Source organism: Anomalospiza imberbis, chromosome 22 (assembly GCF_031753505.1).
Source record: "Anomalospiza imberbis isolate Cuckoo-Finch-1a 21T00152 chromosome 22, ASM3175350v1, whole genome shotgun sequence".
In the NCBI taxonomy this organism is placed as follows: domain Eukaryota; kingdom Metazoa; phylum Chordata; class Aves; order Passeriformes; family Viduidae; genus Anomalospiza; species Anomalospiza imberbis.
This window is the reverse complement of record NC_089702.1, coordinates 4,021,528-4,048,910: the sequence shown is the minus strand read 5'-3', so window position 1 is coordinate 4,048,910 and position 27,383 is coordinate 4,021,528. Positions and strand designations below refer to the sequence as shown.

Genomic DNA, 27,383 nt, shown 5'->3' with positions numbered 1-27,383 from the left:
CCCGGTGCCGGGGCGGGGCGGGGGCGGGGCGGGAGCCCCGGGCGGGCCGGGATCAGCCTGCGGTGCTGCGGAGGGGCCGGGGGCGGCGGAGGCAGCCCCGCCGCCGCAGCCCCGCGGCGGCCGGCCGGTCGGGCGGGACGATGCCGGTGATGAAGGGGCTGCTGGCGCCGCAGAACACCTTCCTGGACACCATCGCCACCCGCTTCGATGGCACACGTAGGGCTGGGACGGGACCGGGGCGGGGCCGTGCCGGCGGCGTGGGGGGAAACCGGGTGGGGGAAACCGATGTCCCGCAGGAGATGGCGAGCGGGACAGGGCTCGGCTCGGCCCCGCAGACCCGGCGCCTCGGCCGGGTGTGGCCACCCACGCGCTGCACGGCCCCGTCCCGTATCTGGGCTCGGTGCTCCGGTACTCCCCGTGCGCGTGTCCCGGGCCGCCCCCGCCGTGCTCTCCCCGCTCCCGCTGCCGGTGCCGCTCGGTGTCTCCGCAGCCGCGCTCAGCACCAGGGACAGATCCCGGTGTCTGCGGGAGGGGCGCGGGGCCCCGGGAGGGGCGGGGGAGCTCCGGGGAGGGCACGGTCGGTCTCAATACGGCCGGGCTGACCTGGGATCCCCAGGCTCCCGCGCTGCTCCGTCCCGTGCCCGAGTGGTGCCGGTGTCACCGGCCGCTGAGTTGCTCTCCGTGTCCATGTGCCGGGATGGATTGAAGCCGGGATGGCTGATACCCATGAAGCCACCCGGGGATGGGCCGTGTTCACGACTGACCTCAGCTTCCCCTCAAAAACACCTGGAACAGGTGTCTCCCGGGCCAGCTGCCTGCATGGCTGAGCATCTCCTCCCTTGCTGGGTGCGACTGGCATGAAGATGGCACTGGGAGCCTGCAGCCACCTCCCAGGGCACTCTCGAGGCACTTGGAGCACTCTGGAGCATGTGTTTGCTGCGATGCCGAGATGCCTCCGAGCCTGCAGTGACACAGGGCAGCCCTGGTGGCACAGGGGGTCACTTGCCCAGGGAAGCTGAAATTTGGGATGTTACCCTTGGGGCTGCAATGTGAGAGAAATCTCTCTTCTCCAGCTCTGAGCTGTGCCTGGAGGTGACAAGGCAGAGCCACACGTGCCTCATGATGGTGATCCCACTGTCCCCCCAGAGGGGCAGAGCTCCTGAATCAGGCTCTCCAAGGGAAGAGACCCCGGGGAAGCTGCCTGCAACACCACGACCAAAGCCTTGGGAATTTGCCCTGGAGAGCCTGGCTTTGCCTCCTGAGCTGTGGCAGTCCCCTGTCCAAAGCTGCCCAACCACCTCCGCCAGGCACTTTTAAACAGTGTGGGGCTTTGTGGGTTTGATGTGCCTCTTATCGGCTTTATCTGCCATGGAGAGGGGTTTAGGGCAGCGATACTCCGTGGGGAATTAACCCTGCTTCTCCCGGGCAGCCACTGCTCTGGGCCCCAAGGCACCCGGCCAGGCACTCTGGCCACCATGGCTGGGGTCTGCCAAGCCTGTCAGGGCCACATCCTCCAGCTCAGTGAGCCACTCCCAAATGCAAACCCTTGTTTTCTGTTCTAATAACACATCTTGGATATCACCATAATCCCGGCTTCCCAGAGCCAAAATCTGGCCTTAGTCACAGCTTCAGGCTATTTTTGCTTCTCCGAGCTAATCCTGGGCTGAGCTGTGCTGTGGTGGCCCCACGGCACCTCCATCAGCCAGGGCTGCCTCTGGTTGCCTCCCTTCCCTCCTGCAGCCTCCTGCTGCATTTGCCTTGCCCTGGCACCACTCTGCCCGTGGTGTGCGGGTGCTGGCATCACCGTGGGCTCCTTTCTTCTGTGAGAGGGGGCAGAGCACATCCACCTGATCCTGGCTGTGTGGTGCAAGGCTCCTGTGCTGGGCACCCACCACCGCTGACCGTTTTGGGGGCTGCGAATACCCTGGTGTGCCCACACTGGGTTCCACCACAGAGCGTGCCAGCTGCACACCCGCTTCCTTGGCACCCTGCTAACATGAGCCCCTCTGTCCCGCTGGCGCCGTGGGGCAGGGCTGGGGGCTGGGGGGCAGAACAGTTGTTCTGTGACTGGGCAGGGCACGGGGCTGGCGAGGAGTTTCCTGCGGCTGGTGCCACCTCCCGCCTCCAGTGCTGGGTGATCCTGGGGACGCTCTGTGCTGCTGAGAGGCCGAGGATGCCAGTTCATCCCTGGCTCATGGCGCCTGGGTGCTGGCCCTTGACTTCCTGTGGGCTCATGGTTTTTCTCCCCCCACTCTCAGCTGGTGTCCCAGCACCCCACACCTCTGGGGATCTCAGCACCACAGCTGGGCACCTCTGGGCTGGATACGCCCAGCTGGGAGCTGCTGCTCCCACTAAGCTCCCTGAGCCCCCGCGGAGCGGGAGTGGCAGATGGTGAGGGGGAGGCGTGAGCTGCCTCGCGTGGGTGATGGGGGCCGGGAGACGGATCCGGGCTCCTTCCCCTTCCAGAACTTGGGCTGGGGTCTTGCCTGGGCTGGGGCGGTAGAGTAGGACAGGGGATGAGCAAGCTCTGGGAGCAGCTAGGGGCAGCCAGCAGCCACATGGAGATCTGGCTTCACTTCCCAGAGGGACACGTGAGGGGCTGGGAGGGCTGGGCTGCTGTTCGTGCCCCTTGAGGTGGTCCCAAGGCCTCGAGGGCAGCTGTGTCTCCTTTCAGACAGCAACTTCATCCTGGCAAATGCACAGGGCCGCTGTGGCTTCCCCATTGTCTACTGCTCTGATGGTTTCTGTGACCTCACCGGCTTTGCCCGCACCGAGGTCATGCAGAAGAACTGCAGCTGCCGTTTCCTCTGCGGGGCTGAGACCAGCGAGCCCATCCTGCAGAGCATCGAGAAGGCGCTGGACAGCAGGCAGGAGTACCAGACTGAGGTCTGCTTCTACAAGAAGGGTGGTGAGTGGCACATGGGGCTGGGTCCCTGGCCACAGCTCCAGCTGGGATTTGGCCCCGTCATGGCCTCATGGCCTGGGGGAAGCTGCTGAGCGGTGAGGGAGCTGCCCTGCCTTCACCGACTCTCTCCACCCAGGAGCTGCCTTCTGGTGCCTGCTGGACATCATGCCCATCAAGAATGAAAAGGGGGAGGTGGTGCTCTTCCTCTTCTCCTTCAAGGACATCACAGAGAGCCGAGGCAGGAGCTACCCTGGTGACAAGAAGGAGGGTGAGCCGTGGCTGTAGAATGGGGATGGGAATTGGGGAGCAGTGTATGCAGTGGGCATGTGGCAAAGGGGCTCCCCATTCCCTGGTGGGGAACACGAACACCCATGGCACAGCACTCTCACTAACTCAGCATGCCTTGTCCACTGCAGAGAAGCAGAGGAATGAGAAGCAGAGGAGCAAGAAGCCTGGAAACTCACACCTGAGGGCTGCACGGAGGCAGGGCCAGACCATTCTGCACCAGCTCAGCAGCCAGTTTGTCCGGAGGGACCGTGGCGAGATGAAAATCAACCGTGTAAGGACCTGGGGGACCCTCAGTTTTGCCCCAGTGCTGGGGCTGTGGTGAACTGGCAGTGCAGCAGCTCTCCTGAGAGCAGTCCCCAGCAGAACCCAGCCTCACTGGGATGCTGTTCCCATGCACGTCTCTCCTGCCAAATACTGAAATACCCCCCAGCTCTGGCAGCCACGCTGTAGCCAGGCTGCACTTGTGTTTGGTTGGCAGCAGGAGAATCCAGTGTGTGCCCAGAGCTTGTTGTTGAGACAGCAGACCTGGCAGCTCTGGCAGAGCTGTGCCTCTCCTCATCCACTCACTGTCAGGAAACCCCAGTGCTGGCTCTGAGCACAGCCATCCTGGCTCTGGGGAGTGCTGTTACCAGGGTGCCAGAGCTGTGGAGCTGCCAGATGGGGCAGGGACCAGAGTCAGTCCTGTGCCAGCCCCTTTGCATGGCTGCTGTGCCCAGTAAAGGGCACCACCTGCAGCTGTGGGGCCAGAGAGAGGGTCCAAGAGCTGCTAGGTCCCAAAGCTCATAAGCAGGCAAAAGATATCAGTGCACCAGTCTTAAATTTTGGGAATTTAGGGGGGATGGCCCTGGCTCTGCCCTCACCTCTCCCCTGCTCTGCCCTAGCATGTGAATTGGTACCTGAGATGGTTCCAGGCAGCAGCTGGCATTGCCAGGGGATTACTGTTAATAGCAATGACATTGTGTTAATTGATGTGCTGTAATCCGGCGTTCTGTGCCCATCTCTGAGGGTGACCACAGTGCAGGAAAAAGGTGTCATCACCCTGGCATCAGGGGGTGCCAGCTGGTTGGCAGGACTCAGGAGAAGGGGTGGCTGTGGTGGCCTTCACCCCTCGTGTGGGATGGCCCCTGCACCACCCCCGTCCCACCGCACCTTTGCTCCTGCAGAACGTGTTTGAGAACAAGCCGTCCATCCCCGAGTACAAGGTGGCCTCGGTACAGAAGTCCCGCTTCATCCTGCTCCACTACAGCATCTTCAAGGCTCTCTGGGACTGGTTGATCCTGCTGGCCACCTTCTACGTGGCTATCACCGTCCCCTACAATGTCTGCTTCACGGGCACAGAGGACAGTCTCTCCGCTGCCCGCAGCACCATTGTCAGCGACATCGCCGTAGAGATGCTCTTCATCCTGGGTAGGTCTGTGTGCGGGGCTGAGCACTGATCCAGGATACAGCACATGGTGGGGCAGGGGTCAGGGGTGATGGAGAGGGGAGTTGGGATTGCTGTGCTCCTGCTGTTGGTCCTGGGCACCCCAGAAACGAGACCAGTGTTGGCTGTGGATGCTGGCTCAGCCCTGCCAGCCACAGAAGGGGCGGTGAGGGCTGGTCCTGCTCTCCTGGGGTAGATATCATCCTGAACTTCCGGACAACGTACGTGAGCCAGTCGGGCCAGGTTGTGTACGACCCTCGCTCCATCTGCATCCATTACGTGGCCACCTGGTTCTTCGTGGATCTCATCGCTGCTCTGCCCTTTGATCTGCTCTACATCTTCAACGTGACCGTGGTGAGTGCTGCTGGCACAAACGCAGCCCTCGACATCAAAGCCGCTGCCCACCTGCCTGCCCCTCTCCAACACCCACATCTCCTGGGGATACCTGGTGCCCTGACAAGCCACAACCCTGGCTGTCTACTGGGTGTTGGGCACAGCGGTGCAAGGCTGATTGGGGATGAGCTGCCTCTGGCTTGCCCTGTGACCCATGACCCTCCTGGAAGCTGTGGGGGTGAAAAAGGGTTCCTCCAGCAGGGGTGGTGTTGGGGTCCCTTCTTGTCCCTGCCTGCAGCTACACCAGGTTCCTTCTCCTGCCTGCCCCCCAGACCTCGCTGGTTCACCTGCTGAAGACGGTGCGGCTGCTGCGGCTGCTGCGGCTGCTGCAGAAGCTGGACCGGTACTCTCAGTACAGCGCCATGGTGCTCACGCTGCTCATGTCCATGTTTGCCCTGCTGGCTCACTGGATGGCCTGCATCTGGTACGTCATCGGCCGCAAGGAGCTGGAGAGCAACGACCCCCGCACCTGGGACATCGGTGAGCGCGGGGCGGAGGCGTGCTCTGAGCACTGGGATCCCCCCTGTGCTGTGGGGCAGCAGTGCCAGGGGTGCAGCTCTCGCAGCTGGCTCCTGCGAGTGCTAACCCCGGGCTGTGCTTGGCAGGCTGGCTGCACGAGCTGGGCAAGAGGCTGGAGGCTCCCTACATCAACAATTCGGTGGGGGGCCCCTCCATCCGCAGCGCCTACATCGCCTCCCTCTACTTCACCCTCAGCAGCCTGACCAGCGTGGGCTTCGGCAACGTCTGCGCTAACACCGACACCGAGAAGATCTTCTCCATCTGCACCATGCTCATTGGGGGTGAGGCGAGCAGCAGGGCTGGGCAGGGCGCTGCAGGGCTGCCAGAGCGTTGTGTCCCTGGCAGGGCGCTGGGGGAGGTGATGGGCATGTGAGACAGCCCTGTGAGACAGCCCTGGGCTGGGCTTTGGGGAGCAGTCGCCCCGTGCTGTGCCCCCGGCCGGGCCTGACGCTGCCCTCCTGCCCCCAGCGCTGATGCACGCCGTTGTCTTTGGCAATGTCACGGCCATCATCCAGCGCATGTACTCCCGCCGCTCGCTCTACCACACCCGCATGAAGGACCTCAAGGACTTCATCCGCGTCCATCACCTGCCCCAGCAGCTCAAGCAGAGGATGCTGGAGTACTTCCAGACCACCTGGTCGGTGAACAACGGCATTGATGCTAATGAGGTAGGAGGTGTTGGTGGGGCTCGGCCAGCCCCCTCCAGCCCCGACCTGCACCTATCGGGGGAGCAATGTGGCTGGCAGGGCCAGCTCGGAGTGGTGCTGGAGGGACCAGGTGTGGGGCAAATTCCTGCCAGCACGGGCAGCGGGACGGGCATATGGAGCAGACGCAGCTGATTACCACAGGGCCCACCTCTGCCAGTCGGGACTGCTGAGCACTGCTGAGACACCAGGGCAGCTGAGCAGCGAGATTCCCCACTCCGGAGGGGGACCTGTCCCCTGGGGCTGCTGGGCTGCAGGAAAGCTGCTCCCTGCTCCCTGCCCCTCGTGCCCAGAGCCCCGGCTCCTCTGTCCCCAGCTGCTACACGACTTCCCCGACGAGCTGCGTGCGGACGTGGCCATGCACCTCAACAAGGACATCCTGCAGCTGCCCATCTTTGAGACGGCCAGCCGGGGCTGCCTCCGCTCCCTCTCGCTCCACATCAAGACCTCGTTCTGTGCCCCGGGAGAGTATCTGCTGCGCCAGGGCGACGCGTTACAGGCCAACTACTTCGTCTGCTCCGGCTCCCTCGAGGTGCTGAAGGACAACGTGGTCCTGGCCATCCTGGGTGAGGGCAGGTGGCGTGGGCTCTGCCCCAGCCCTTCCTGCTGCCCGGCAGAGTGAGGGGCTCAGGGCTCGTGTCACTAGCCCAGCCCCGGTCCCCTCCTGCAGGCAAAGGGGATTTGATTGGAGCCGACCTGTGCAGAACGGACCAGGTGATCAAGACCAATGCGGACGTGAAGGCACTGACCTACTGCGACCTTCAGCACATCGGGCTGCGGGGGCTCTGTGAAGTGCTACAGCTCTATCCTGAGTACGCCAGCAAGTTCACAGCTGACATCCACCAGGACCTGACCTTCAACCTGCGGGAGGGCAGCGAGATGGAGGTGGGTGCGTGTCCTCCTGCTCAGGCCCTTTCCTGTCCTCACGGCCCTGGGACTGTGCACGGCCATGGAAGGGGAGTCCATGCACTCCCTGCTCGCAGTCCCCAGGCTCCAAGGTTGGGAAAGGGGCTGCAGCTCTGCCACCCTGGCACGCAGGTATGTCCTGTCCTGGCCCTGTGCAACCCAGGGAATTGGCAGAGAGAGCCTTTGCAATGCAGGAGGCTGAGGTAGATGGAAGGGCTGGAAATGGAGTTGGAGAGAACTGGGGGGTTACTGCAGGACAGATAGCCAGGGCAAAGCCCCCTGGAGTGCAGCACACAGCTGGGGGCTGTGGGTTTAGTCATGCTGATGGCTCCAGCATCCGGGGGGATGTTCTGCTGCAGAAATGGCTCTGCTGCACTTTTCCACCCCCGGCTCTGCTGAGAGCAGCTTGGATCTCCTCTGGTGCATCTCCCTGGTGCCCATTTTCCCCCTGAGCCTTACGGAGGTGGTGTGGGAGGTCAGTCTCTAGGTCCCAAACAGCCCTACCAAGATCCACCATGTCCATAACACAGGAGGGGTGTACACAAACCAAGAGAGGAGAATGCCAGGAGCATGCACCAGGTTCTGCACCTGCGTCACCCTCCCACGCTGGCTGCATGCTCCAGACAGAGCTGGTGCTCTGACGGCTGAGCCGTGGCTGGGATTTGGGGTGCAGCCTCGGTCACTGCCTCAGGACACTCAGGCCGAGGTCGGGCAGCTCACCATTGACATGGCAGCAGCAGAGGAAGGAGAGTGGGTGAGGGGTTGTGGAGGCTGGTACTGAGGCTGATGTGTGGGGCTGGGGAAGGCTTTGGTTGCCCAGGGGGACACTGAGAGGCTGGGTGGGCTGCGGGCCCGTGACTGGTCCCCGTGGAGCTGTGCAGGGGCTCCCTCCTGCTGCTGAGCCGGTACCGTCTGCTCTCCCCGCAGGGGCTCTGCCGCTACTCCCGGTCCCCGAGGCTGCCGCAGGCGCCACAGGTTCGTCCCTTGCCGAGGCGATGGGGGAGGACGGGGCAGGGATGGCTGTGGCTGGGACCAGTCCTGACCTCCTGCCCGCCTGCAGCCTCGTCCGGAGAGCGGTGCCGCCCCGGAGAAGCCCCTTCCCTCCATTGTGGAGGACGAGGAGGAGCCCGACGAGGTTTTCCAGCAGTCCCCTGCCAGCACCTCCCGCCGCAAGCTGCTGCTGCCCGCGCTGAGCAGCTCAGTGCGCCGCGGCTCCCTGAGCAGCCTGCTGGGCGATGAGCTGTGCCAGGTGCCAGCCCTGCGGCACAGCTGCCACTCCCCAGCCCGCGGCAGCCGCGGCCGCAGCCCCTCTCCCCAGTGCCGGAGGGACATCCTGGAGCGGGATGGTGGCGCGGGCAGGAGGCCGGCCAAGCTCCTCATCCCCTCCCTGCACTCGTCCGGCCCGCCCGACCTCAGTCCCAGGTACGCTGGGATGTGCGGGCGGCTGATCCCGCTGCTGCGGGTTGGTGCCAGCCAGGCAGCGAGGGGCCCTGGGGGCTGCTCAGATGGTGGCACAGAGGTGAGGGGGTGACGCGGGGCAACCCTCACCCCCTCCTGCTTAGAGTCGTGGACGGCATTGAAGACAACGGAGGGACTTCAGAGGCACAAACTTTCTGCTTCAGCATGAACCCGCCGCCGAGTGCGGCAAGGGACTCCCCCACCTCAGGTACTGCCAGCGGCTGCCGGGCAAGGCCACAGCGCTGGCCCTGGGGCTTGGCAGGGCATTCCACCGCCGTCTGTGTCCTCCCCAGCAGGGACTGACGCAGGCAGCCCAGCCCTGGTGATGGAGGCAGAGCACATAAAGCAGAACATCAGCAGGCTCAACCAGGAGGTGTGGTGGGGACCAGAGGTGGGTGCATGTCCCCGAAAATGCCGGGGACATCGGCCGCTGCTCACGGCTGTCTGTCCTTTTCCAGATCAACCACCTCAACCAGGAGGTTTCTCACCTCAGCCGGGAGCTGCAGAACATGATGGAGCTGCTCAAGGGCCACCTGGGCGCCCCGCAACCCCCGTCCTGTCCCTGCCGTCTGCCTGCCACCGTGTCGCCCCCTCCCCGGCCCTCTCCACCCGCTGCCCCGGTGCCCCCCTCGCCCCCGGTGCCCCCCAGCTCCCTCAGCTCCCCCACCGGCAGCCCCCGGGCCAAACGCTGCCCCGTCCGCAGCCGCTCTGCCCACGCCGCCGCCCTGCACCCCTGGGTGGGCGCCGAGGGGCCGCGCCCGCCGCGGGGCGACACCCCCGGCCCCGACCCTCGCCGGGGCTCGGACTCGCAGCCGCCCCCGCTGCCGCCCCGCTCCGCCCGCTCCTTCCCCGGCTGCTCGGCCGGGGCTTGGTGTCGCGCCCGCCCGCAGCCGCGATCCGGCTCCACCAGCTCCCACTGACCCCGCGGGCACCGGGGGCACCCTCCCCGGGGCTCTCCGCTGCGGGTGACCCCGCCCGGGGTGGGGGGGGCCGTGCCCCCGGGGTTCCCCGGGACTCGGAACACGCGCAGGGATTTTGATACGGTTTTATACTCTTCGCCCACGGGGCCTTTTCTACAGCCCGGCCGGGGGTCCCCCGCCTGTGCCCGGGGCCGTGGGACGTGGCGGGGCAGCGCAGCCCCGGGAGACCCGCGGGGATCTGGCGGGGGAGCGGCCGGAGAGGATCCGTAGGGATCTCCGGTGGGGTCTCCGGTTTGCCCGGGAGCCACGGCCGCTGCCGCCCCTCCGCGGCTGTAGTTCGTGTTGTTCCGCCCCGCCTCTCCCACGCTCCCCGCAACACCGAGAAATAAAGGCTCTATTTTTCCAGCCCCGGCTCCGCCGAGTCTCCGTCCGCCGCCGCCCCGCCCTGTCCGGGTCCCGCCCCGAGTCCCCCACGGGGCCGGTCGCGCCGGGGCGCCGCCGGACCACAACTCCCAGCAGCCCCCGCGGGAGCGCCGTGACGTCACGCTGAGCGGGGCTGTCCAGGGGGCGGGGCGGGAGCAGGTGATTGGCAGCTGTGTCTGCCTGTGGCCGGCGGGCGCGGGGCGGAAGGGGTGGTCGGGCCCGGAAGCGGAACGGGCAAAGGCGGAAGTGAGGCCCGGGGCCTGCGAGACGCACCGGCGGGAGCGGCGCTGCGGGCGGTGAGTGGGGCCGCGGCCGCTCCTTTCGCCCCGAGGTGGCCGAGTCCGGCCCGTCGGTGTGGACCGGTTCCCCGGGATCTCACCCGGCCGAGGGCGGCAGCCGGGCCCCGCCGTTTGGGAGGCCCCGTGGCGGGAGTGGAGCCGGGACTCGGTGGCGCCGCTGTGCCGGGCGGGGCGATGCTGGGGCTGGACCGGACGGGCACCGCCGCCGGCGGGGCGGGGGCTTTGGGCGGCCGGGTACCCTCCCCTCTCGGCGTGCGCCGGCCTAGCGGGGCCCTGCGTGCCGTGCGAGGCGGGGCACCGGCAGCTCCGGCCTGGCGGCACCGGTGTGCGGTGTGCGGTAGCGGGAGAGGAGCCACGCTGGGTGGGGGCAGCGGCACGGGCGAGGGGACGGTGCCTGGCTCAGGGCGGACGCCCCGGCGGCGCTGTGGGTGCTCGGGGCAGGCTCGTCCTGCGAGCAGGAGCGGCTCTCGGGCCAGCGGGAACGAGCCGGTACCGTGGGATTGTCCGGCAGCTGTGCCCCAGCTGCCGTCTCTCACAGCCGTGACTGGCTGCGGGTTGAATGGCGTTGGGGAAGGTGTGGCGCCAGGGCAGAAGGGGTTTTCATGGTGGGACGGTATTGTGTAGTCGCTCAGCCTCGGGGTGGGAGTGGAAGCTCCGGGAGCTGGGGAGCCCAGCTGGGTTCCCGGGAGCTGCTGAAGTGAGGGGGGTGACTGTCCTGGGTCACTGCTGGTGCCAAGCACAGCCCTTGTGAAGGGAAACCCGTGGTGCTGTAGGGCCCTGAGCACGGCCCATGGGCTGCAAGGACATTCTTGTGGCTTGTCTGTAAGGGAATCTCGAGCAAGGCTATCCTTGGGTCTCTGTCACAGCAGGACAGACCCTGGTGTGTGGGCTGGGCGTGGGTTCCTGGTGGGATTGCACCAGGAGTGCAGGTGTGAGCATGAGCAACAGGTTTGCCCTGCTAAATCCTGGGGAAGCTGCTCGGACCTTATTCCTGGTGATGCTCAGGTGCTGACAGGGCTCCTGGGGCTGGGCAGGAGCTGGGAGTGGTGCTGGGACCTGCAGGGAGCCCAGCCCAGCTCTGACCCCGGCCCAGCTGACCTTTAGTTGCTGCCCTGGGACGTGGCTGTTGGAGCTCTGACCTTGGCTGTTTTCAATCCTGCAGGGAAGCTGGAGAGGAGAGTATGTCGAGGGACTATTTTAAGTCTGCTGTGGAACAACTTGCATCTGCTATTCTTAGCTTTTTGTGTGGAGGGTCAGCACACTTGGGCTGCCCTGTTTGCAGCCTGGTGTTGGGCCTGTGCTCTGCTGGGCCTCCTGAGCCACCTCTGAGCCTTGGCTGGGGCCAAAAAAGCCAACTCAGTCCATTGTCTTGACATGCCATGCAGTCTGAGGGAGCTTCCTGGAAATGCCCACTGCTGTCCACTACTGCCTTGACTCTGAAAGTATTTTACATTTCTTTTCAGCTCTCCTGGATATTTAGGTGAAAGAACTATGTCTGAAAAGGGCTAAAAATTCAGGATAATACCTGTAGGCAGCTACAGGACAATCTTGATCTTGATGCATTCTTGGAGTGAGGCAAGCAGGTAAAGCACGAGCCTGGCTGGATCTGGGAGGTCAAGGACAGGAATGTTTGGGGTCATACCTGGGACTCGGTGTTGAAATCACCTCAGACCCCTCATGAGTCACAATAGCTTGCTGGAACAGTCAATACCTTCAGACCAAAAATCTGCTTCTGGGGTGACCTTCTCTCCTAAGATGCTCTGGCTGATTTAGCTGACACTTGATTGCAGGTTGTGCAGGCAGCGAGGGGTCCCTGTAGGCTCTTTAAGTGGGTGCTGATGCCTCTTGAGGTGATGGATCAACCCAGGCAAAGTGAGATGGACTCCTGGAGAGGCTTGAGTTACTGGAGAGCAGGAGGGAAAGGCTGGCTTGGCTAAAAGTAAGCTAAAACACTTACCTGGTTTTGCATTAGTAGAGTACACTTTCCTTTCCTGTGAAACCAGTGATGTGTTGGTGTAGTGGTTTTGGTTTGCCCGTTTGAGATGTCACCGATTTTTAGATTTCCCAGCCAGTTGGACAGTTGGGCAGTGTGTGAAGGAACTGTCTGGTGATGTCTGTGTGCTTGGCCAAACCTAATTGTTGTGCTGAGAGGTGGGATTATCTCCATCACAGCCAAGCTCTTCTGCATCTCAGCAGGGATCAGCTCGAGGGTTGCCCTAGGCCTTGCCAGACATCACCTCTGGATCCAAACTTCTTAAGCTGCTGCACAGTTAGGGATGGTGGTCATGGCATCTCCCTGAAGAGGGAGGGGGAAGGAATGCCAAGTGCTTTCAGACACAGGAAATGAAATGGGAACGCTTCTAATGAAGTGGGTGTAGCCCAGAGTATTCCTGTCAGCAGACTTAAAAGAGGATAGAATGTAGAAATGTTGGAGTCAGCTGTTTTCTTCCCTTGGGGTATGAAGTTTGCAGCCTCTTATGCAAGTCCTGAGAAGTTGTCGGAATAACATTGAAAACACTTAGACACTGGCCAGAAACAGGAAACCTTCCTGGATGTGACAGTATTGGAGAGGTATAAAATTCATCCAAGGTCTGGGGGAAATGCTGTCCTCCCCTGGAGCACAGGAATGAGCTACTGGAGCAACTCTGCATAAACAGATAAGAAAACACTGTTTTTCATGTTTGCTTTGGTTTGGTAGCACTCCAAATAAGGAGCTGCTTGAGGCAGGAGATCTTTGTGCAGTCTGGGAAAGATATTCTGAAGGTCACAGATTCTTTGCAGTGCAGGTGGCAGTTTGCTGCTTTGCATTGCTGATGTTGCCTTCTTGCTGACTGAATAGTGGGTGCTATCCAAGGCATGTGTTGCTGAGTGTCTGGTCAAGTGAAGCTGTGTCTGTTGAGGGCATCTGAACAGGACTTAAACAACCTTTGCTGAAGAATTAAAACCTTGATGCTTTTGTTCCATTTGAGTCAGTCCAGGCTGCATCCGTGAGTTGATCCTTCAGCCTTGCTGTGCCAAGGATAACTGAAAGTGGGTGAGGGCTCCAAGAGGGAGCCACTGTGGGACAGGGAGCTAGTGGGCAGCTAATGTGAGATGAAAGAGATGTAAAACTCTTCCACACCAGTCTGTGCTGGAGGGGTTGTCACAGCAGGGTGGTGGCCTTGAAATCTCTGGGGATAGAGTTGTTTTGGAAAAGCTGCTTTGGAAAATAGCTGGCTGCTGGGGCTGCTCCAGAGGCCATGGATGTGCAAATGTCAGGAAACAGATGTGTGTATCAACAGCATGAGAAGCAGATGGTACTAGTTCAGGTCTGTAGCTGAACGAGTAGTTCAATTTTGGAATGGAAATCCTACTTACCTCTAAATTAAGGTGAGTGTGTCAAAGTGTTTGTGAGTCTTGGGTGAAGGACTGCACAGAGAAGTTGTTACACTGTCATAAGTTAGTCACAGCCATAGGAGTGCTGCTGAAACTGCTGTCTGAGCTGATTCGGGTCTGTGAATCTGCACTTTAGGGCTGTAGTGCAGCTCCTGCCAGCTGAAGTGGAGAGTGGCCCAGTTCAAAGCAGTTCCTGAACTCCAGACTGTGTCCTTTCTGATCAGGGCACCCAGGGCTCATTCTTTGAGGGGGGGAGAAGGTAGGACGGTAGAGTATTGAAACTCGTGAGACTTGATGGGACTGAGGTCTGTAGGTTGAGTGTTTCCTGGTTCTTCTCCTCTGTAACAGCTGGTCTGTTCCTCCTTTCTCTGCAGCCTGGACCCTCCTGCAGTCAGGCTCAGGAAGTTTGTTCTGATTAATCATATTGATGAGTTGGAATATTAGGTTGACATTCCATGCTGTGCTAACCTGGGCTAGTGTGGTGTGCACGTGGCTCTGGTGGGACCCATGCTTTCTGCTGGTCCTGCTCATGGAAGTCAGGAAGTTGCTCCTGACTCCATGTCCTGAAGCTGACTCTGCCCCCTTGGGCCAGCTGCCCGTGCAGTGTGAGGTGAAGCAAAACCACTGGGTAACTTCAGGGCTTCCTTTGCCAAGGAATTCATGTAACGCTGTCAGCTATTTAACGAGATAAATACTTCACTGGGGCTTTTGTCTTGAGTATTTTGGTTCTAAGCCAACAAATCACCAGTGAAGCAACTCCTTGCATAGCTAAGAGCAGCAGCAGTCGTTTGGGTAACCAGAGTCTTCAGGATTAGGTTTCTAAATATCCTCAGCTTTCAGAGTAGTTTTTGCTACTGGGTGAACACAGGGCAAAAATATCAGATTCTCTAACTTCTGGCACCTTAAATGAGCAGCTTCCCTCTGGTGGGGTGTCCTGCAGAGACTAACATGGGGATCTGACAGTAATTCTCATGCTATGATTTGTGTTCTTGTCCTGGGTAGGTTTGTTTGAAATGGGCTCTGCTGCTATTCCCCAGCATCCTGAGGGTTATGGAGAATGGTCTTGCACTTGGGCAGGCAGGCAGTGCAGCAGCCATGGCATGTGCTTTCTCATTTAGAGCGCTCAGATTCTTGAATTTAATATTCCTGCCTGTGTACAGCCCCCTCCAGCAAACCCTGGCAGGCAGGGGAGGGGTTGGAGGAGCACAAACTGCAGAAGTGATAGACCTGGAGCTCTCACTTGTGGGACAGCATCAGGAATTGGTACTTGACTTTGATCTCAATGCAAACACAAAACTTATGTTAAGAGTCCACGATAAAAAAATCAGTGCTTTTGCTGTGGGATGCAGAGCTCCTGTGTGTGCTTCAGTGAGCAGGAGGTGGGTAGGGCAGGTAAACAAACCAGCACGAGCCTTTTCATGGGTCTTGTCATCTCCCAGCTGCTGGGTTTCACTAGTTAAAAGAAACTAGTAGGAAAATTAATGCCAGTTAATCTTGATTACATGAGTACCCCACCATGCCCTTCCTTTTTGGCCTTGACAACTTGAATTAGCATGGCAGGCTGGGACTTCAGCTGCCTTCCCTTGTCTGTGTGCTACTGCTGTGGTTATTTTGGTCTGCCCGACCTGTGGCTCGAGTGTCAGTGCTGGGGTTCTCGTGGGGAGCAGGGAGGAGCCCAATCCTCTGCTGGAAGAGGTGGGAGGATGAACAGCTCCCCAAGCACCAGAAATGGCTTCATACAGCAGGAAGCAGTCCCTGTTTCTCAAGTCCACTGTGGGTGTAGGCTGATCTAGCACAGGTTCAGGCTGTGTAGTTCAGCTGCCTCTGCAGAGCTGAGTTCTGTCTGACTGGAATCCTCAAACACCTTGGCATTGAAAGTTCCTGTCCTGCCACAGAGTGTGCTTGCTGTCTGCAGCATTGTGGACACTTCCTTTGGTTATCTGCTTCCTCCTGTGACCATCAGCTGGTCGTCCAGGTCTTGGGTAAGTCCTTAGCCCAAGGCCATCGGTGACCACTTAGGGTCTCTAAACTCCACTCAAACACCTGAAAGATATGGCAACTTCTCATGTGAACGTGAAGCCATATAATCTTGTGTCCAAGCATCACACCACCCTTAGATGATGATCTGGTTCTCCACAATTGGAGCAGTCAAGGCTCTGGCTGCTGCTCTGCCAGCACTGACCAGTGGCTGTCCACGGTGAGCTCAACATAGATGTGCTCACCTAATTCTGTTGGAGTTCATGTAGCACAACCAGATGGCAAAATGCATCAAGATCTGTGAAATATAGGTCAGGCTAAGACTTGAGGATGTCAACAAGTTCATTTCCTTGTTTTGCTCTGGGAATGACCTCTGTCAGATTTCGGGAGGCCATAACTCAGACACACTGTGATTTGCCCAGTGTTTGTGCAGAATGTTGGTCTGGAGCAGCAGTGGAGCTGATAGACTGCCCAGGGAGTTATAAATACAAGGTTAAGCCAAAGCTGTTCCTTTGCAAGCTCTGTTTAGAGGAGAAACTAAAAGGTGGAAGCCTCTTCAGGCTGGTAGAGATGCAGAGCTGCTGCTGAGCCTCTTGAACCTGGTGGTCACCAAGCTGCTCCTGGCCAGAGCAACCAGCGCTGCTCCCTCACTGTCTAGCAAAGCCAGTTGTTGGTCTGTTTCATATCAAGCTTTCTCATCCTGTCAAACAGTCTTTGCCCTTCCTCAGCAGGGGGAGGGGAGTCCTGACTGTGCTACTTGCAAGGACCCAGCTCTGAATTACAGTATCTTCACTGCTTAACCCAAGACTGAGACTCAGAGCAATGACCCCACAGCTCTGGCTCCTGAAACATCCCACAGCACTCAGAAGTTTTACTCGTCGATTTCTGTCCTACCTGCCAGCTCTGGTGACTGGTACCATCTTAACAGCTGGTGTCTGACTGCCTCCTGGTCTGAGCAATTTGAGGTGAGATGTCTCTAGGTCAGCGTATGCTCAAGTGCTTTGTGTTGTGTAAGCTGCCGGGCTCTCCAGCTGCTGGCACTCACAGGCTCCAGAGTAGCTCTGAACTGGCTGGAGGTTCCCTGTCAAACGGTGGGATTGTTTAAACTTGAGGCATTGTTAAAGTAACCTCAAGCAGTCACAGCTGGACAGGCCTTGCCCTGGAAAGCAGCTGTTTGAAACTCTGTGCTGAGCAGGCTTGAGCTTTGGTCACAGGATACTCTGCTTCTGTTTGACCTGTTTTAAACTTCTTATTCATGGGAAAATGCAGGATGTACACAGAGTTTCTTTGGGGATACTCTCAGGACAAGGAGAAATTGGCTTTTGGGGCATTTTCTTTCAACAAACAGCCTGCTTTAGGAGAGTAGAAGGGAAAGTGGTGATCCAGAGCAGATGCAATCAGCTGTAGCATTTATCATCCACAGGGAAGTGGGAGTTGTGAAGGGTACAGGAAATGTGCCTAAATCTGTAACTGTGTACTTGGAAAGCATTCCTGTTCTCTGCAGGCAGCAGAGCTTAGTGCTTACAGAGGCCCTGGGATTCACTTGTGGGTAGCTCTGGATGCAAATCAGCTTGTCCTGCTGTTCCTGCCATGGTTTTGTGCTTCTGCACCACTCGGGAGGTTGATGCTGGGGAGTGGTTGGCAGTGCTGATCCCAGGGACGCTGCGTGTTCATGCTGGCTTTGAACAGTCCATGTGAGGAACGTGGTCAGTAGCCTGATGACCTGGAATGCTGTGGGATGCGGGTGCTGAGGCAGAGGGGTGGGTGTGGGAAGCATTAGGTGCTGCCTCTGTTTGGATCACGTTGGGTGGTGATTGCTGGTGTGCAGCAGGAATGGGAGGGGGAGCTGCTGTCAGCTCCTGAGGGGACAGCCTGTGCCCAGAGAGCAGCTGCTGTCAGGTGCCTTTCTGAGCTGGGCACCTCCTCAGGTGTCCCCCCTGTGGCAGATCGCCTGCCTGGCTCCAGGGCCATCCTTGGGCCCCGATGGGAGGTGCAGAATGTTGTGGTGTAAGTGCCTCAGGACAAACGGACAGCTCTAGAAATTCCTTTTGTCCAAGTGCCTCATGACCTGCAGAGCTGCCTCCTGCCACTGTGGCACTGGGATGGCTCTGTATAGCATTGATAGTCTGAAGCTGCTTCCTTGTGAGCTTGGGAAAGGAGGAGGGAGCTAAAGGTCAAGCTCAGTTACCTCTGTGAACTGAGTAATTGGTGTTTGAATAGACAAAGCTCTAGTAACACCCATTGTGTGCTGGGTGCTCCTTACCTGCCTCACCCCAGCAAGGTGTGTGTAACATCCAGACAGGGTGGAAGTGCTGGAGGGCCCACCGGTGGGGAGGAGAGCTTGTATTGCCATTACCTCTTTTCCAGAGAGGCTCTGCAGACTGAGATCCTGCTGCAGGGGCTGCTGCCTGGCAGGAACTGCTCTGTGGTGTTCACAGCCGATAACTTTGCACTGTGGGAAGGAATCACCACCAGTCTGTGCTGGTGGTGGCTGCAGATCAAACCACCCTCTAGAACTGGTACGGCTGGTCCCTGAGCGTGTCACTAACTCTGACCTCCTCTTCCAGTTGCAACCTGCCTACAGGTGGATCCCAGTGCAGAACCTGCAGCATCCTTAACTCTCGGCACTCCTGCACTTAGACCACAATGGCAGGTCGAGGTGGAGCTGCCCGACCGAATGGACCAGCTGCTGGGAACAAAATCTGCCAGTTTAAACTTGTTCTCTTGGGCGAGTCAGCAGTGGGGAAGTCCAGCCTGGTCCTGCGCTTTGTGAAGGGGCAGTTCCACGAGTACCAGGAGAGCACAATTGGAGGTGAGTGCCAGCTCCAGATGCTTGTGGCCAGGAGGTGCTGACCTTGCTGGGGCAGTCTGGGGTGTCAGAAGCAAGACTGGCTATTTTGGTCCGGTCTGGGATTTTTTGCTATAAATAGAGCCAAACAGTTAATGCTTTAACTCTTGGTTCCCAATTTGTTGGTGTAATGATGAGCACAGCAGAGAATAACGCTATGGCAACCCCACACTTTGCCTCTGAGGCTTTGTTTCCAGTGCCTCAGCTCCAGCTTCTAATTGGAACTGAGGCCTTCAGCTTGGTTTATAGCCCTTAATTATCTTTTCAGACCCTGACCTGGGATTTTGGGGCTGTTTCTAGCCTGATTCTGTTAACTACTTTCACAGTGCTTTCAGGTCTAGTAGTTTATTAGCTTGAAATCATTAGCACGGCGTCATCAATCAGCCAAAGGCTGGTTAGCACATGGATCTCTGAGCAACAATACTGAGGGGTGTACTGAGAAAAGGCTTGAGTTGTCCCTCTGTGACCTGTGCTGGGAGTAAGTACAGCTGAAAGTGTGGCTTACTGGCAAGCAGGACCTAATGCCCCTCTGTGGAGGGCTGTGCTCTCCCTCAGTCTGTATCTGAGACCTGTGCCTTTGTCCTGGGTGTAACACATGGTGTCAGACTTACTGGGACAACAACCAGTTACTAAACTGGGGCGTGTGGTATAAGTGGGCTGAGTTTGGTGCTGTTATTGGTGCTCCCCAGGTCGTATCCTGGTGGTGCCACAACTGGACTCCGTGATCCCAGTCAGGGGCTGCGTGGAGGGTCTGGCACTGTGGATGCTCCAGGGGCCGGCTGCTGCCTGGGCCCTCCTGGCCACCTTCCTGTCACTGTGTGATGGCTCTGGGTTCCTGTGAGCAGGGGGTGTGACACACAGAGCTGCAACTGCCACAGCGAGTGGCGCTGGCCTCTCCAGGGCTCAGCTCGCTCCCATGTGGCAGCAGAGCTGCTCCGAGCTCCTGTGCTGGCTCTGGGCCCTGTCCTGCTGGAGCTGAGGCAAACCCCCTTCTCTTGCAGCTGCCTTCCTAACACAGACAGTGTGTCTGGATGACACAACAGTGAAGTTTGAGATCTGGGACACGGCGGGGCAGGAGCGATACCACAGCCTGGCCCCCATGTACTACCGGGGGGCTCAGGCAGCCATCGTGGTCTACGACATCACCAACACAGTGAGTGTGGGCAGGGCTGGGGGGCTGCCAGGAGGCTCCCGGTGCCCTGGGAGCGTGCCCGGGTCAGAGCCCTGCAGGTACCTGGCTGGGGCTGCCAAGTTCTTGAAAACTGCTCATGGCCTCTTCCTCAGCTCCAGCCAAGGCTGTGAGCTGATAAAGGATCCTGCTGCCAAGTGCTGCAGAGGCAGGACACTTCTCACAGGAAAGCCTTGTTCTTATCATATCTGCCCTGTGGATTCCTGCATGGCTGCCCTTCCTGACTGCTGCCTCCTGTTTGCTTCCAGGACACATTTGTACGAGCCAAGAACTGGGTGAAAGAGTTGCAGAGGCAGGCTAGCCCAAATATTGTAATTGCACTAGCAGGAAACAAGGCAGACCTTGCTAACAAGAGAGCTGTGGACTTCCAGGTGAGTGGGAATCCAGAGAAGTTGTTACCCAAGCAGATCAGGAAAGCATCTTTTTGCTTACGTGAGGGAGATGGCAGCTATGTGAAATATGCTTTGAGGGAGAACGAAAGTGAAGTTTTGTGCTGAGGACTGCAGGATGCCAATGAGCAGGGTCTGTGCCCTGCTCTTCCCTTGCTTCTGTCATAGCACATGTGGCCCTGGCTGGTGAAAGTCCTGGTGAATGTGGAGGAGGAGGCCCACGGAGCACAAGCTTCTGTCCTCAGCCTCCTTTGCTGCCTTATTCATGTGGGGATGTCTGCAGGGTGTGAAACGGCATCTTCTGGGTACGAGACACATGAGGAATCATTCCTAGCTTGTTCTCTGCTCTTCACAGCTCTTACCTCATCTGGGCAAGCGCTCAGGAGAGGTTCTTCCCCAGCCCTCACACGGGATTGCTTGTGGTGCCTTTGCAAGGGGTGACACACTCCCAGCTGACCCAACTCCGAGGCGCTGTGTGTGCATGTGGCTCAGTCAGGCTGTGCCCCAGCCCAGCTGTGGGACACTGGCCACGCAGGGCTGCTGGTAGAGCATGTCCCTGGGTTGTCCAGGCCAGGTGGGAGCAGGGACAGGGGAGGGAATTTCTGGCCCAAGGTGGGACACAACGTTTCTCTAGCAGTTAATGTGTTGACAAGTGAAGTGCATGGGGTCTGCTTGGGCCTCCTGCCAGGCTGCCTTTAGCACTCTGATGTGATTGTTTGTAGGATGCACAGACATATGCAGATGACAACAGCTTGCTGTTCATGGAGACGTCAGCAAAGACAGCGATGAATGTGAATGAAATCTTCATGGCAATAGGTACGGCCTGTATGTAGGGCTGGGGTGGCTCTGAGCACCAGCACTGCAGCCCAAGAGGGTCCTGTGTCAGCCAGGGCTGGTGGCTCTTTCTGGGGCAGGTGTCCAGTTTGCCACACTGGTGTGATTGGTCATTCCCTGAGTGTGTGGAGCCTTAGCCTTGCAAAGCCCTGTCCCTGTGTCTGGGGTGGTGATGGAGATGGGAGCAGGTGTCATGCCAGCCAGGGCCAAAGATGGGTTGGTTTGGCATGTGGTGCAAACCGCATGTTTGTCCTGTCCCAAACTGTTGGCTGTGAGGGCTCAGGCTGGAGCAGGCTGAACGCAGCCTGGGCTGCGCACTGGGAGGAGGCTGTCTTCTCTGGAGGACCCTGCTAACATCCTGTTTCTTTCTAGCCAAGAAACTGCCAAAAAATGAACCCCAGAATGCTCCTGGTGGCCCAGGCAGGAATCGGGTGGTGGACCTTCAGGAGAGCAGCCAGCCGAGCAGAAGCCAGTGCTGCAGCAACTGAGCAGCTGCTCCGGCCCACGAGCCCTTGGAGGACGTGACTGGAACCCACGCTAACGATCGCACTTACCGTAGGGCGGCTGCTGCCGGCGCCGCCGTGATTCTCCATCCCTTTCTGATCATAGGCTGGAGGGAGTTCTTCCACCTGCACCTTTCTGTACAAATACTAATTCAATTCTAAGTCTTAAGTCACTTTTTTAATATATGAACTTCTGCTCTTCCCTCTTCCTGGTGGTGGTGGATGCAGGACCTGGTGTCTGCCCAGCCAGCGTGGCCGTCCCGCAGGTGAGGCCAGCAGCACCCATGTCCCACAGCACTGTAGTTCACTATGGGAAACAAAGGGATATTGGGACACGTGTTTAAAGTTCCCTGTCTGTAAGAGCTGAGGCTGATCCCGTATGATGCGCCCAGAACAACCACTAAACTGTAGCATTAGAGACAAACTCCGGCCCTTGGGCCACTTATTGACCAAATCAATGATGAGTATTTGGGGTGGGGCAGAGGGAAGCAAAACTGGTTTCTTCTGTATTTTGTATTGTATGTTTCTCCATGTAACCAATCAGTATCTTGTCAATATAGTACATCCAACGAGCTGCCTGTTGTCTTTCTTTGTGTTGGACTCCAGCATGCCACCTCTTCTTTTCTCTCGGTTCTGTCGTAATGCACTAATCCTGTTGCAACTTTTGCAAAAAATCTTGTATAGAAATTTGTCCTTTTCTTGATGGTTGTGATGCCACTAATATTGTTAACCCTGCTCTGGTGGGAATACATAAGGTTTACTGATGTACAGAGGTGGGGTGGGGGAAACCTTGGGTAACCTGTTGGTGGGAATGACATGTATTGCAAAAAGCCTGTAATTCCACAAAGAATGAAGGGAGGTATTAAATGGCTTCTGTTGCCAGACTCTAACTGATGTTGGCTGCTGCCTAGTGCCTAATGCAGTGTCTTATGCATCCTGGTATTTAAGAGGAACTGTTGACTTAGTCTTCATCACAAACTTCAGTTTTGTGTGATTAAAACAAAATTTTTATAAACCTATCACAACAACAATGTTCATGTTTCTTAATGCAACAGCCCAACAGTTCTTGGTGGAGGCTGAGCTGTGCTGGGCTGCTCCTGGTGTGTCCCGCATCTTGGTAGGGAAATGGGGCCCTTCCTTCCTGAGGAAGGAGAAATGGGACTCTGAGCTTGGGCCGTGTGGCTGCTCGTGCACACTGCTCTCCTCACAGTGATGCTGCTGGTGTTCACTTGTCTCCAGTGTGCACAAGGAAGCTGGAGGGAAATTGTGGGAATTATTCTTTGCTTGATACTTGTGGGGAAATTCTACAATGCAAGATGGGCAGAGGTGGGGGAAGCAGTGTGTGGAGGAGCTCTGCTCTGCAGTGGGACAGGCTTGGGATGTTGCTCCAGAATTCATGAACACAATGCCTCTGTCCCTGGAGCACGATGGTCTTGGAAGATGCTGCTCTCCTGTCACTGCTGCATGGACTATGAGACCCCAACACCCTGGGACCTGGAGTCAGTGTGAAAGAAGGAGCAGCCCCTTGCAGCTCCATCCCCACCACCTGTGCAGCCAGCAGCACCATTTGTGCTCAGGAGAGGCTGAGGATGCAGATGTGCCGCCTTTGGAACCCATTGTCCCCCCTCAGCTGAAGGGCCATGAGAGGCTCGGTGACAGGAGAGCTGTGAATAGAGTTGTATGAACAGGCTTGGCTTGTGTGCCCTTCATCTGCTATCCAAGGTCTCAGTGCCTCTTCCTCATGCTGGATGTCCTTAAAATCCTGGAAGCAGGAAGGGTGTGGAGTGATTTGGCGATAGAGTGCCTGGGGATCATGCTGGAGCCTGGGCTGCCTGTGGGATATGGGCTTCGGTGGCCCCTGCCACACCTCCTTGGTGTGGTGCTGTTTGTGCCCAGACTGCTTATCTGCTGGAGGTGCTCAGGATCTCTGTGGGACCACCCAGAGCTTGCTGTGTGGGGTGGGCTGATGCTGTTGGTTTCCCCAGGCAGCCAGAGATGGACCAGTTTGGAGAAGAGCTTCCCTGATCCCTCTCGGAACAATTCAGGGGACACTGTGTGCAGTGCTGTTGCCATCTGCTGGCTCCTTCTCCCTGGGTGCCTGGTTTCTTCCTGGACTTGGGGTCTCTGTGAAGGCACCTGTGATGCCCTAAGGAGGGTGTTGCTGCTTGCTACAGGTGCTCAGGGGCTCAGTAGCGAGGCTGGGGACCTGCTGGTGTTCCTGGTGTGTCTGGGCAATGGGCTGTCTGATCTCAGGGTGGCTTTAGCACAAAACAGGCGTTCCTGCCTGCATACCTGCTGCCTGCCCACACAGCTGCTGCCTGCCCGGGCCTGAGCGCGGGTGTTTGTGGTGGTTACGCACCGCGCCCGGGGTTGAGCTTTTCCCTCCCTGCTGCTGGGAGCTCAGGGATGACTCCAGCAGCCCCTTGCCAAGCTGGGAAGGGGAAAGTATGGCTACAACAGCCTCACACCACACCCTGCCAGGCAGTCTGATGTGGTTCCTTCGCTGTTGTGTGGGGATGGGTATTGGCTGAGGCTATGGAGCTGGCGATGACGCTGGCAGCATTGTGAGGAAGGGGTGAGGGCACCCCAGCTGCTCCTGTACAGGTGAGTGGGACTGCCCTTCCTGCCTGCCTCCCTCCCTTAGCAGCACAGTGCTCCCAGATCCCCTCTCCTCCCTCACAGAACCCTCTGGGTCTGCTGTCTGACCCCATTTTGTGCTGCCCTGAAAAGCAAGAGAGGTTCTTCCCTCTCTGTGCATCCCATTCCTCTGGCACCAAGAGCAGGGCGCAGCCTCCCCAACAATCAACACCCAGAGAACACAAGACGATTCAATGCAAAAGTATTTTTATTGGATACAAAAACATTCCAGTTTAGTTTAAAAAAGTGACATCATTGCCGATGAAGCTTGTCCGGGCTTAAACCCGAGACTTGCTCCTGTCTGCTCCGGTCCTGCCGTGGCCATGGGGTCCCATCCTCTTACACCTGGGCTTTGTTGGTGGCTCCCTCCTCAGAAGCTGGTCCGCTCTGTGGGGCAGCAGGGCTGACCTGGATGGGCACGCTCCTCTCGGGAGCGGCCGGCAGCGCCAGCTTGGGGGCCTCGATGCGGAGCTGTCCTTCCTTGGACAGGGAGCAGGTCAGCGCTTCGGCGTCCACCTCCTCGGGCACGTCCCACTCCCGCTTCAGCACCTCGTACTTGTAGGAGAAGGAGCCCTTCTCGTCGACATTCTGCGTCTCCTTCTGCCCCACCAGCACCACCTTCCTGCCCACCACCTTCACCGACAGCTCCTCGGGAGCGAAGTTCTTGACGTCCTGGCAGACAGAGAAGCCGTCCCCAGAGCCCTGGGTCAGGGTCATGCTGGTGCTCGGGGTGTGCTCCGCGGCGATGGCTCCGTGGTTGCTCAGGAGCTGCTCGAAGCTGCTCATGAACTCCCGAGCTTTCTCCATCTCCTGCTGCAGCTCGGTGAAGATGGTCTCTGCGTGTGGCCAGAGGGTCCTCACTGTGCCCAGCCGGCTGGCCAGGGAGCTGGAGGCGAATGGTGCGAGATGCATCCGGCAAAGCATCGCTGCTGCTGCTGCTGCTGCTGCTGTGGCTGCTGCTGTGGCTGCTGCTATTGCCGCTGCTGCTTCTGTCCTCTTTCCAGGGGGCTGGAAGCGTTCTGCCCCGCTGCTGCCGTCGGAGGCTTTTATAGCCATTCCCTGGAGGCGTGGCCTTGTCCCGCACATAACGTCACCCTCGGGAGAAGAGCTCAGCTCTTTCCAGCCCGTTCCAGCTCATTCTTGTTACTCACCCGTGAGGAGTGGCACCGCTGACGTCGTGCCCGGCATACCTTCACCCTGACTCTTACAGCTCTGCTCTCCTGGCTTATAATTAGCAGCATCACCTCAGCCTCCGAGCGGGATGCCTGAGCCACCCTTGCCAAAAATCTGTGCCCTTTGCTTTTCCCAGGCATGGAGTGAGTCTGGGCTCATCTCCTCCCTGCCTCCCCCCACCCTGCGCTGTGTTCCATTTCCCCCCATCTGTGCCCAGGTTGGTCCCCTCAGGTGAGACCAGAAGTCAGTCCACGGCCACATGCCCAGGTGGGGTGCACAGTGGGGTGCTGAGGGGTCAGGACAGGATGGGGGTGGCCAACAGGGAGAGGGGTCCCAGAAAGTGAAAGGAGTGCCTGGCAGCAGATGACCTGGGACATGTACTTTAGGGGTGGGACTAGTTCCTGTACCGGCAGAAGTGATGAGCTCCTGGCACAATGGAGCCTGCCTCCACCGAGCCCCTGGCGGGGGGGGGCAGGGAAGGGCTCTGTAGCCCCCCGGCCATGGCCCCATGGGCCCTGCTGCATCACGATGGCTCTGCAGAAACCTGAGCTCCCAGCAGTGACTGCGGCTCCCTATTTGTGGTATGTGACCTGTCCCCAGAAACAGGCGCTGCTATTTTGGCTGGTGGATAATCAGCCTCTCAAAAATAGGCGATGGCTCCAGGACGCTGCGTGGGGAGAGAGCGTTCTGGAAGGGACACACCCCTGGGCAGGGGAGAATAAAATCCGCTGCTCCCCTGCCCCAGCCCAGCACGGCTCCAGCCATTGCACCGAGCAGAGCTGCAGCACAACCAGGAGCACTCCTTGGAGCAGAGATGCTTTGCCGCCTGCACTTTATGCCGCCCATGTCCAGCTCGCTGTTCCCGTGGCTGGGACCCGTCCGCACCCTGTGGCCACATCCGAGCACCCTCTTCGCCGAGCTGGAGCGGGAGATGCGGGTGGAGATGGAGAGGGCTCGGGAGTTCATGAGCAGCGTCGAGCAGTACCTGAGCAGCGGGAGCAGCTCCGGGCGGCTCGGCATCGCCTCCGAGCGCGCGTCCAGCACCAGCGCAGCCCTGACCCAGGGCTCTGGGGACGGCTTCTCTGTCTGCCAGGACGTCAAGGACTTTGCCCCCGAGCAGCTGTCGGTGAAGGTGGTGGGCAGGAAGGTGGTGCTGGTGGGGCAGAAGGAGACGCAGAGCACAGACGAGAAGGGCTCCTTCTCCTACAAGTACGAGGTGCTGAAGCGGGAGTGGGACGTGCCCGAGGAGGTGGACGCCGAAGCGCTGACCTGCTCCCTGTCCAAGGAAGGACAGCTCCGCATCGAGGCCCCCAAGCTGGCACTGCCGGCTGTCCCGGAGAGGAACGTGCCCATCCAGATGGGGCCGGCGGTGGCACAGCCAGCTGGCAGCACTGAGGAGGGAGCCGAGCGGGCCAAGGCGTGAAGAGGAGCAACAGGGACCAGGCTGAGCCTGGCTACGGGGGCAGCTGCTGGCCGCAGAGCGGGACTGCGCGATGGCCCGGCGAGTGGTGTCTGCTCGAAACACGCGGCTTTTTTGATATTTAATAAATATTCCTAACTTTTATTTGTGTGGTTTTGGTGTTTTCTGGCTTTGCCCAGCCCTGTGCTTTGCAACACTCCTGCCTGTGCCCACGCAGCGAGATTGCAGGGTGGGAAACGGGGCTGTGCTGGCATCGGGAATGTCCCTGGCACCTCTCCCCAGCTCTGCCCTGGCACAGGAGGTTGGGCGAGGGGCGAGGGGCCATGTGCCGCGCTGAGAATCGCCGGCAGGTCCTGAGCATCCCCCTGGGTAGCCTTCGGACAATTGAGTCCCATCTTTGGGATGCTGCTGGAACACTCCCGTGCGGTGCCCGCGTCCCCCGTGCCGTGCCCCCCCAGCGCCACCGCCGGCACCTTCCAGGCGCTTCCCGCAGCTCCGCGCACCAGCCCGGCGCTAAGCCGCTTTCCCCGCGGTGAGGGTGGGCGCGGCCTCTCATAAATGGCCATGCGGGCGGAGCCGGCTCGTCGGTACCGGTCAGGAGGCGCGGCCACGCTCCACGCCGGCCGCTTGGCCGCACCCCGTGCCGCCTGCGAGAAGGCGGAGGGCGGGTCACACACCGCATTTGGGGAAGAGGGCGTGGCCATGCTCCATATTTGCGGGAGCCAGCGGAGTGCGGAGCGGTACCGGTTACCGGAGGGGTGGGAGGGCTCCTCCGGGCACCGACGGCTCGGCATGGCCCC

The 27,383-nt window shown here is 59.1% G+C and overlaps 5 protein-coding genes across 7 annotated transcripts in view; 3 read left to right on the top strand and 2 right to left on the bottom strand.

Moving 5' to 3' along the window:
* The window catches only part of ODAD4 (outer dynein arm docking complex subunit 4), a 241,591-nt gene that overhangs the window by 91,268 nt on the left and 122,940 nt on the right, over nt 1–27,383 (bottom strand). The gene's annotated exons all lie outside the window — the stretch shown is intronic.
* Nucleotides 30–9,561, top strand: KCNH4 (potassium voltage-gated channel subfamily H member 4). The gene is made up of 16 exons (XM_068212315.1): nt 30–216; nt 2,675–2,908; nt 3,042–3,173; nt 3,322–3,464; nt 4,357–4,600; nt 4,813–4,970; nt 5,282–5,489; nt 5,615–5,809; nt 5,997–6,196; nt 6,549–6,798; nt 6,903–7,117; nt 8,066–8,113; nt 8,199–8,560; nt 8,701–8,804; nt 8,890–8,969; nt 9,055–9,561. Exons 1-16 carry the CDS (start codon nt 141–143, stop codon nt 9,514–9,516), a joined length of 3,111 nt encoding a protein of 1,036 aa, XP_068068416.1. The 5' UTR covers nt 30–140; the 3' UTR covers nt 9,517–9,561.
* Nucleotides 10,097–22,372, top strand: RAB5C (RAB5C, member RAS oncogene family). 3 transcript variants are annotated; one of them, XM_068212357.1, is made up of 6 exons: nt 10,097–10,235; nt 18,158–18,402; nt 19,440–19,591; nt 19,876–19,998; nt 20,739–20,832; nt 21,223–22,372. In XM_068212357.1, the coding sequence occupies exons 2-6, from the start codon at nt 18,237–18,239 to the stop codon at nt 21,336–21,338; spliced, it is 651 nt and encodes a 216-aa protein (XP_068068458.1). In that variant the 5' UTR covers nt 10,097–10,235; nt 18,158–18,236; the 3' UTR covers nt 21,339–22,372. The 3 variants fall into 3 exon arrangements, with proteins under 3 accessions (XP_068068458.1, XP_068068460.1, XP_068068459.1); XM_068212359.1 differs by lacking the exon at nt 10,097–10,235 and adding an exon at nt 13,123–13,272; XM_068212358.1 differs by lacking the exon at nt 10,097–10,235 and adding an exon at nt 13,458–13,607.
* Nucleotides 24,181–24,970, bottom strand: LOC137486838 (heat shock protein 30C-like). Its single transcript, XM_068212360.1, has one exon. The coding sequence runs from the start codon at nt 24,912–24,914 to the stop codon at nt 24,330–24,332; it is 585 nt and encodes a 194-aa protein (XP_068068461.1). The 5' UTR covers nt 24,915–24,970; the 3' UTR covers nt 24,181–24,329.
* Nucleotides 25,909–26,727, top strand: LOC137486834 (heat shock protein 30C-like). The gene has a single exon (XM_068212355.1). The coding sequence runs from the start codon at nt 25,978–25,980 to the stop codon at nt 26,584–26,586; it is 609 nt and encodes a 202-aa protein (XP_068068456.1). The 5' UTR covers nt 25,909–25,977; the 3' UTR covers nt 26,587–26,727.

Excerpts from the sequence above, each read along its gene's own strand:
- LOC137486838 (XM_068212360.1), bottom strand. The coding sequence starts at position 24,914 with ATGCTTTGCCGGATGCATCTCGCACCATTCGCCTCCAGCTCCCTGGCC.
- KCNH4 (XM_068212315.1), top strand. The coding sequence starts at position 141 with ATGCCGGTGATGAAGGGGCTGCTGGCGCCGCAGAACACCTTCCTGGAC. Across the intron at positions 6,799-6,902 it reads CGTGGTCCTGGCCATCCTGG|GCAAAGGGGATTTGATTGGA; the intron begins GTGAGGGCAGGT and ends CCCCTCCTGCAG. Across the intron at positions 7,118-8,065 it reads GGGAGGGCAGCGAGATGGAG|GGGCTCTGCCGCTACTCCCG; the intron begins GTGGGTGCGTGT and ends CTCTCCCCGCAG.
- LOC137486834 (XM_068212355.1), top strand. The coding sequence starts at position 25,978 with ATGCTTTGCCGCCTGCACTTTATGCCGCCCATGTCCAGCTCGCTGTTC.
- RAB5C (XM_068212357.1), top strand. The coding sequence starts at position 18,237 with ATGGCAGGTCGAGGTGGAGCTGCCCGACCGAATGGACCAGCTGCTGGG. Across the intron at positions 19,592-19,875 it reads TCTACGACATCACCAACACA|GACACATTTGTACGAGCCAA; the intron begins GTGAGTGTGGGC and ends GTTTGCTTCCAG. Across the intron at positions 19,999-20,738 it reads AGAGAGCTGTGGACTTCCAG|GATGCACAGACATATGCAGA; the intron begins GTGAGTGGGAAT and ends GATTGTTTGTAG.